We start from the raw sequence: 9410 nt of genomic DNA, 5'->3' as shown, positions 1-9410 counted from the left end.
GCTCACTCGACGGGGTCAAACTTTCTCCCACCTGGGGAGAATGATGAGAACATCAGATTTCGACACGTGTACCATCGCCAGAGACGCAGATCGACGGCTACGATTCAGAGCCTTTATTTCTGATTTACTTGTATTTTATTTATGCTTGTTTTTTATTTTTCCTAGTTTGCCCCTGTGGGCATTGAGTCACTTATATAGCCCCGAGATCATTTGTGTCATTTTAGTTCTGATCTATCTTGGCCTATTTAAAGGAGGCCTCATGCATTGTAATGGATCATGAATTATTGAATGAAAAATTTCTTCTACTTGTGTGATCTCTTAGTGAGTTCATGAGAGAAGAAGCCCGAGGAGGGTGATTTGCAATACCCATCATATTTGGAAGAGTCCAATGTTCGCGGTTTTTACGATCTCTTTGTGAGTTCGTTAACTTACTTTTATCTTATTTGTAATTTTATTTCATCTCCTTTCTCCCGGTTAGGAGAGTAGAGGTATTAGATTTGACTTATGTTAAGAAAGGTAGGGGTAGACCTAAAAAGACTTGGTTAGAAAATATTAGGAATGACCTTTCTTTATTAGATTTAAACGAGAATTTGACTTTTAATAGGACACAATGGAGAAAAAGGATTCATGTAGCCGACCCCACGTAGTGGGATAAAGGCTTGATGTTGTTGTTATTGTTGTATTAAAAAATTACTTCAAGAATTAGTAAGAAAGCCAACCCAAATTAAACTTAAATATTAAGAGATGTCATTAACGTGCGTATGTACAACAAAAGACACATTAGTTTTAGCACAAAATTATTAATTAATCTTATGCGGTGAATAGTTTTTTCTATTCATTACTATGTTTTTTTTTGTTAAATTTTAGAGTCTATATTATTACACATTTACAACTAATATAAAATTATACAAAGTAAAACTTTGGGGTGTCAATATTTGACCAGATTCGAAAACCCGACACGAATCAGATTCGAAAATTTCGGGTTCGGGTTGACCCGAATCGAGTCGGGTTCGGGTTCAGGATTTCGACCCTTTTGTAAAATCAGGTCGGGTTCGTGTTGACTCGGAAACCCGATTTGACCCGTTTGTAAAACAGTCTCCCGCTCAAATGATCAATCGAGTCCATCTGTGGCGTCGCGTCGCGTCGGAACTCAGATGGCAGATGCCAGATGCCAACTCGCGTCATTTGTCCGGGTCAAGGGCGTCAGTCGCATCGTCCGTGAGACTGTGAGCTCCGTCTGCGACTCTGCCTGTTCGCCGTCAACGAACTTTCTGCATGTTCGTCGTTCGCTTCAAGCATCCTCCGCCACCGCAGCTTCTGCCGGACTGACGCCGCAGCTAGCCTCTGCTGCCGCAGCCCCTCTTGGTCGTCCGCCGCCGTTTCTATTGGCCGTCCGCCGCTGCAGTCGTTGCTGCTAACCCGCCATCCACTTTCCGCCTCAAACCTAAGCTACTAACGCCAAGCAGTCGGGTCGGGTCGGGTTGACCCGAACCCGAAGCGGGTCGGATTCGGGTCCGAAAATTGACCCGTTTTCAAAAACGGGTCGGGTTCGGGTTGACCCAAATAATGCTAGATCAGTTTTGGGTTTGACCCGAACCCAACCCGTGACCCGAAATTGACACCCCTAGACTAAAACACAAACTCGATCAGCTCATAAAAATGACGTAAACTATATTCACATAATAATTCCTACTATAAACATCCATACTTGTTTATACATTATTCAGTACGTACACTCCATTTAATTTTCTTTTACCTTTATTTACTGAAATCAATGAGGCGCCAACGTAATGTTTTCCTTCCGATTACGTCCACCGCTACAGCTGCTCACTCGAAATTTATGATTTCCCTATTTAATTATTCTAAAAAATAATTATTACACACGTTGGACAGAAAATCATTTTTATTTACTAATTCAAAGAGTTACGACTCTCCAGCATTTAAAGTTAATTTATATAAAAATGATGAGATCGAAAGTTTTGAAATTTATTTTAAATATATCAACGTGGCAAGCTCGGCAATTCCCTTTATACATATATGTAAAGAGAGAGAGAGAGACAGTGGTAAGTAGGAGAAGGTCGGGCGAATTATTACGTCCGGTCACCGAACGTCCGGACATCCAATCCAAACGCGTCATCTCACCTGAATACACTAGATCCTGATGTATATTTTTTGGTGACGTAGCACGTCTGAATTGATATCAAGACGAATCAGAACAACGGACGTAATAATTTGCCGTAAGTAGTAGAAGGCCGGGACAAAGCCGGGCAACAAACTAATGCCGGTCACATTCGTCGCCGTTGGCCGCCACAGCTCGAGCTGGTAACCCAACAAATATTAAATACACAACTTCAACCATCGCTGTATATATAACTCTTTTGCATTAATTCTTACAGCTTGAATTAATTCGATCCATTTCCTCTCACGAGAAAATACAATACGCAACATCGAGCAGCGAATACCAATAGAATCGAATCAGCTATAGAATCTGACAAACACACACAATAAATTTCAACAAATCAAACAGCCATCTACTTTACAACGTCGATCGGTTGGTGGTAGGAAGAGTTGTTGAGCGGAGAGAATCACAGTAGTACGTGTTCGCTTGCCGGCGGTAATTAGCACTGGCGAGCTCGAGTTTAGAGCTTCACCACCTCGGGTATGAAGACGGGGTAACGGTCAATGGAATCACCCCACGGCCCATCCAACGGTATCTTAACGGTCCTCATGCATTTCCAAACGGCGCTGTTGCACTTGAATCCGCTCCCGAACCCTATCTGCCAAACGCGATCGCCGCGCTTCATACGCCCTTTCGATTCGATGTAGTTGAGCTCGTACCAGAGCGAGCTGCTCGACGTGTTACCGAAGCGGTGCAGTGTCATCCGCGAAGCCTCCACGTGCTCTGCCGAAAGCTGCAAATTTTTCTGCAGCTCGTCGATCACCGCTCGCCCGCCGGCGTGAATACAGAAGTGCTCGAAAGCTTGCTTGAAGTCTGGAATATAAGGTTTCCATTTCGGGTTTATTATTTTTCGTCCGATGAGTGTGAAGAGGAAGAGGAGTTGCTCGGAAGCAGGGAGGACTAAAGGACCAATGGTCGTGATGTTGGATTTCAGCGCTTCACCCGCGATGGCCATCAGGTCTTTGGAAAGAGAAATTCCGGAATGGCCATCCTTGTCCTCTTCCTCGTAGACGCAACGGTAGGCTTTTTCATCAGCGCCCTTATGTGTTCGGACTAGGTGGACGAGGCGGTATTTGGCGCGGCGACGGTCGCGGCGGCGGTTGGAGAGGAGAATTGCGGCGGCACCCATGCGGAAGAGGCAATTGGGAAGAAGCATGGAGCGTTGGTTGCCGGCGTAGAAATTGGGGGTGATGATCTCCGTTGAGACGACGAGGGCGGTGGAGTTTGCGTGAACCTGGAGTAGATCTCTGGCGAGGTCTATAGAGATGAGACCAGCGCTGCAACCCATGCCGGAGAGATTAAAGCTGTGAATGTTGCCGCGGAGTTTGTAGCGGTTGACTATCATAGCGGAGAGGGAAGGTGTTGGGGAGAAGAGGCTGCAATTGACGACGAGAATGTCGATGTCTTTGGGTTTGATACCGGTGCGGGCGAGGAGGTCGTCGACGGCGGAGAAGATGACAAGTTTGGCTTCGGCGCGGGAGGCTTCCATATTGGGGCTTGGGGGGATATAGTGATTAGCAGGGGGGAGACAGGTCTCTTCTCCAAGGCCGGAACGTTCGAGGATGCGAGCTTGGAATTGGTAGCTCTTCTCGTCGGAGCAGATGAGGCGGGTGTGTTCCATGAAGGTGGAGAAGGGGACGCGACAAGACATAGGAGGTTTGAAGCAGGCGTAGTCGAGGAGATAGATCGGGCGTGGGCGGGACATGAAGTAGACGGTGGCGACGAAGACGATGATGAAAGCGGAGCAGAGGATTTCGAGGAGGTCCAAGTGCAGGGAGCGCCAAAGGGAAAGGAATTCGGACGGGCCCATTCGGGCCACTTCGAGACCGACGGCGGCGATGATGGGTATGAGGAGGAGGGTGAGGATATGGTTTACCAGGTATTGGTAGCCAAGTTTGACGTATTTGAGCTTGACGGAGTTTTTGAACTCTGGAAGGGGAGGGGAGGGAGAGGAGGAGGAAGAGGAGGATGGCATGCTTGAATTTTTGTTTTTGGATTAATGTGGGTGATGAGTGGTTTGTTTGGCCGGGAAAAATGGAATTTTTTTTTCTCCCGGTGGCTTTTGGCGAGAATGGATTGGGGAAAGAGGGAGGGAGGGAATTTAAAGGGGGGTTTAGTGCGCAATGAATGGGGTAGATGGTGGTTTAAATGAGAAGCTGGGTCCCGGGCCTCCAGGCCGTCTCTGATCTTGCGGAGCAAGAGGTAATTGCGAAGGCGACACAAGAAAAGAAGAAATTATAATTCATATACGTGAGCGGATCGAGCTGATATACGTCCATTATAAGTTTTATTTATTTATTTTTACTTTTTTTTAAGTAACATTTAGATCTAAAAAGAAAATCTCACATGTAACATGTGTGTAAGGCTTAAATTCAATATCTCTTAGTTGATAGCTAAAACTCTCAATCAACAAACAAAAATGATCTGCAGAAAAAAAAGCTTATGACCTCATTTAGGATAGCTTTTGGCAATTGATTTTTTTTTGCTTTAAAAAAAGTTTTACTGAAAACTACTTCAAAAAATAGTAAAATATCTATATAAAATTGGAAAAATTATTATGTGTTGATGCCAGACGCAGCTCTATATCCGGAGGTGAATCTGGTTCAGCCATGTCAGTGGTGGTATTGAGCTATGATACTGAGTGACGGGTGACGTGGCGCATTTTGGTTAGTCTTCAAACGAAGTATGGCTTTCACATAGGTATAAATCAATCATAAGCTAAAAAAGAAGAAACTATTCAAAACTTTATGCTAATATTTAGCGTGAGGGTATTTAAACACGTAAATTTTGTATGTGTTGTTAGTAAATGATGTATTTTATCTAAGTAATTGAAAGCATTGTTTTTTTTTTTAATAATTAATTGAAGTGAAAATAGCAAAATTGTATATAGGCTGAAATAAAAATATTCATCATTCTATTTGGCTAAGTAAGAAGTTTATATTCAATTCATTTGTTAAAATAATACGCTAATTATTTTGAGCTTGTTTTCTTAACAAATCAAAGACAAATTAAACCTTACTTCATCGTGCTCAGTTCACTCTCAGTTATATATGATTAAATTTATTAATTAATTAATAGGTCAGTAAAATGCATATGACTCATACATATTCAGCTATTTTTTTTTAATTAGAGATTATTTAATTTTTTAAAATACTTGTGTATGAATAAAAGTTGGTTTTTTTTGGTTGGTTGGATCACTACATCCTACGAAAAATCCCATAAAAAATCCAAATAATTAGCTAAATTAGATCGGGTCTGCTAATATTCCAAAACCCAATTCATTTATGATGCAAAAAATATTTATGATGCTTTTTATTTCTTTTGATATATAAGAACCATTGAAACTTTAACATGTTATGCCAATTGTAGAATTTTATGGAATATAGTTGTTTATTTGAGATATTGAAATGTTATTGTTTTTCATTACTATATTTAGTTATTGCTTTTAAACTATTTGGATTTGTACTGTTGGAAAAACTCAATAACATATGCACCATGAGCTACTTTTTTTCATATTACAGGTTCCCAGCAAATTTTTTCGTCGCAAACATTGATATGATGATTTAGTATCATTGCTTGTGATGGAAATATCCATCACAAATGGCGGCAGCTTTACAACGAATTTTTCGTCACAATGTACAATAGATATTCTGCCACAATTTGCGGCTAAATTTCTGGCGTATATCAGCGATAAATCATTCTCAAAATATTTGCGATTGATGCATTTTATTTCTTTTGATATATAAGAACTATTGAAACTTTAACAGTGTTATGACAATTGTAGAATTTTATGGAATATAGTTGTTTATTTGAGCTATTGAAATGTTATTCTTTTTTATTACTATATTTAATTATTGCTTTTAAACTATTTGGATTTGTACTGTTGGAAAGTTCAATAACATATATCATGAACTACTTTTTTTTTCATATTTCAGGTTTCCGACGGATTTGTGGTGGAATTTCGTCACAAACGACATTGATAAGATGATCTAGTATCATTGCTTGTGATAGAAATATCCATCACAAATGGCGGTGGCTTTACAACGAATTTTTCGCCACAAACATTTATGATGCATTTTATTTCTTTTGATATATAAGAGCTATTGAAACTTTAACAGTGTTATAACAATTGTAGAATTTTATGGAATATAGTTGTTTATTTGAGCTATTGAAATGTTATTCTTTTTTATTACTATATTTAATTATTGCTTTTAAACTGTTTGGATTTTTTACTATTGGAAAGCTCAATAACATATACTATCATTGCTTGTGAAAGAAATAGCCATCACAAATGGCGGTGGCTTTACAACGAAATTTTCGTCACAAAGTACGATAGATATTCCGCCGCAATTTTCGGTTAAATTTCTATCGTATATCAGCGACAAATCCTTCTCAAAATATTTGCAATGGATCTATTTTATTGTAAATACTTTTGCGACGCAAAATCAATTCCGTTGCAAATCCGCTCCAAACCAATATTTGCGAAGGATTTCTCTTGTTTTGCGTCGGATTATTGTTCCACAAAAAGTTGAATTTCGTGTAGTGATGAGTATATATTATATCATAATAATTATAAATAGTTTATAAAGATATTAATTTTCATTATATAAATTAATTAATAATGCATATTACAAAGCAAAGAAAAATAATGATCATTCTAATTAAATGCAAAATTAACCTTTCAAATTCATATTATACATATGTGGACCTCTAAAAGGGATATGTTGTGCGAGGGATAGAGTGCAGAGGGTATACGACCGCACTATCCCGAGGGACGAGACATTCACAGGCCTCTGCGCTCTTCACAAGCGACAAATAGAATGGCAGATTAGATCGCACATACGATTAATCGTTTAGGATAGTGGCTCTCGCCAACGTACCCCACCCGATACATCAACTCGAGTGGGGTTTATTTGATAGTGAAGTTCTGTTTCCCACTGCCGCAAGCCCCCGTGGTTAATTACATCTCAGGTCAGAGCTTAAAAATACTCTCGATTAAGGATCTGACATTATTCTTTTCAAAAATGTGATTGGCAAAGAGAGAAGACTAGGAAATCCTACTTAAAGGGAAAGAAAGGGTTCAAGTGGGCTCAGTCAACATGCATCATTCATCTCAACATCCGGAGGGACTAAGGCACTTAAAGGAAATTGGAGAAAAAAATCATGCACTCAAAGCATACATAGGGAAAAAGATATAAGTGCCACGTGATGCAGATAGATGAGATTTATAGTCTCTGGAGAAAAGGGATCTTACCCACCGATGAGGCGTTCTACGAGACACCGAATATATTAGCCTTGAACACTAAATCTAAGGTGGGTTTAGTATTCTACACCCAACACTAACACCCGTATCCTAGCTAATGCATATAGGCTTACATCATGCCTGAAAAGAAAAGCTAGTTAACCACCTAAGTTCTTAAAATCCATGTTGTCCAGTCTTTATAAAAGAATGGTAGGTAGTTCAATTTTTTAAAGTAAGACCAACGTCTAGAGAATTTTCTAATTAGCCTTGAACTTATGTATAGTAGATGCTCCTACAGCTAGTATAATTAAAGTTTGTATTTAATTAGTTTATAATGCAATGTGTGTTGTTTAAATGATTCAAATCAAGTATGCATGAGATTTTAAAAAAGACTTATATAAATAATTTTATAGAAAATACTCGGCTTCCCCAGGTGCGACACCTCATCCTCATAGGCTAGACTATCTGGACTCTATCCGTAGGCGAGGAAGTATCTTCTAGAAGGAGAGAGAAAAATGCAATAATATGTATGGGACTTCGGATGATTCCAACTATTCCCTAGGTCGTTAGATTTATATGTTATTTAATTTTAAAAAATTTTGAATTTAATTATGAGTAGAAAAGATTTTTATCCTAGAGAGCCTAACGAAAATAGGCCACACATATGAAAGAAAGAAATCTAGAAAAAATATTCAAGTTCTACTACGCACACAAAGTAAACATATAAATATAAATCACCAGAGTAGAGTAAAGAAAGAAAGTCCATGGCAAGTGTCATATTAGTACAACCCATGGTTTGCAAAAAAGTAATAGTGATCAGGCCCAACCATGAACAACATAGATTCTAATCCTACTGAATGACGTTGTTAACATTTTTTTTTTCACTTAACTCTTTGGGTTAAGGGGTTGACTTGGTCAAATTGACCAAGCTAGGCCCCAAGACCATCTCTCTTAAATTCAGTGGGTCAAACCAAGTTTGATGATCCCAAACCCAAGCCCTGGGTCAACCTTATTGGGTAGAACCTGATTGACCTAAACCCCTCTAATTAGTTTCAAATCAAATTCAAAGCTTCCATGGCTCAATTTTCACCTCCATTAGACCCAATGGGTCAGACCCAACCCATTGGACCCAGACTCTTGCCCTGGGTCAACCTGGTTGACCAGGTCAACCCAGGTTGACCCATTTAGACCCTTTTAAGCCTAATTCAAATCCAAACATATCCCAAGCCATCTTGAGCTCAAACCCTCATCCCTTAGGCTTTATTTGACTAGGTTGACCAAGTCAAACCTTGACTTGGTCAACCCAAGTCTACCTTGGGTTAATTTGACCTATTTAGGTCAAATTAAGGCACATTTAATGCATTTAAAGCCCTATTAATATTCCCCTCACTTAATTCACGTCCAAATCATCTCACCTCCCTCCTAATTAGCCCTAATTTTGATCTTAGCCGTTGATTATAAGCTTAGGCCTATAAATAGGCTTATTAAGGCATCTAAATGAGGACTCTTGCTTTTGCTCTCTCTCCAAGCATCCTCAGCCTATGAGATTTGGGGTGAGAGCTCCCATGACATCTCTTTACTTTCCCCAAGCCAAAGACCACTAGTCAAAGTCACTGGTGGTGAGTTTTTAGTGGCCCGAAGCTTAAAATCTTCTAAGGCTTCTCCAGTCGAATCCAAGGTGTTTCGAAGCTCGACTGCATCTAGGAAATTGTAAGAGGACAATTTATAAGCTCAACCGTATAGGGATCTCCTGAATCCATTCATTGGATCGAGGTAAAATTGAAACCCTAGATCATGACACATAGGGTTGAATAACTTCATGTATAGTGCATTTTGGAACACGAGTTTAGTCCCCCATGAATGCTCTTCATGAGTAGAGTCTAGGGTTAAAATTTCATACGATTTAGTGCACTCGATCATGAGAATGAGCCAAAATAGCGTTGAGGGCTTTGGGTTACGCCGTTGTCCGCCAGGGGATGATTTGGACCG

General features: G+C 39.8%; 1 protein-coding gene across 1 annotated transcript; it reads right to left on the bottom strand.

The window, feature by feature from the left end:
• Positions 1-2339: 2339 nt before the first annotated feature.
• On the bottom strand, positions 2340-4256 carry LOC110102409 (3-ketoacyl-CoA synthase 6-like). The gene has a single exon (XM_020830745.2). The coding sequence runs from the start codon at positions 4152-4154 to the stop codon at positions 2640-2642; it is 1515 nt and encodes a 504-aa protein (XP_020686404.1). The 5' UTR covers positions 4155-4256; the 3' UTR covers positions 2340-2639.
• Between the last annotated feature and the right edge of the window lie 5154 nt (positions 4257-9410).

Source organism: Dendrobium catenatum, unplaced genomic scaffold (assembly GCF_001605985.2).
Source record: "Dendrobium catenatum unplaced genomic scaffold, ASM160598v2 fragScaff_scaffold_1117, whole genome shotgun sequence".
NCBI lineage: Eukaryota > Viridiplantae > Streptophyta > Magnoliopsida > Asparagales > Orchidaceae > Dendrobium > Dendrobium catenatum.
The sequence above is the reverse complement of the archived record's forward strand: the minus strand, read 5'-3'. Positions and strand labels throughout refer to the sequence as shown.

What these genes read in the sequence shown, in the direction of transcription:
- LOC110102409 (XM_020830745.2), bottom strand. Translation starts at nt 4,154, where the DNA reads ATGCCATCCTCCTCTTCCTCCTCCTCTCCCTCCCCTCCCCTTCCAGAG.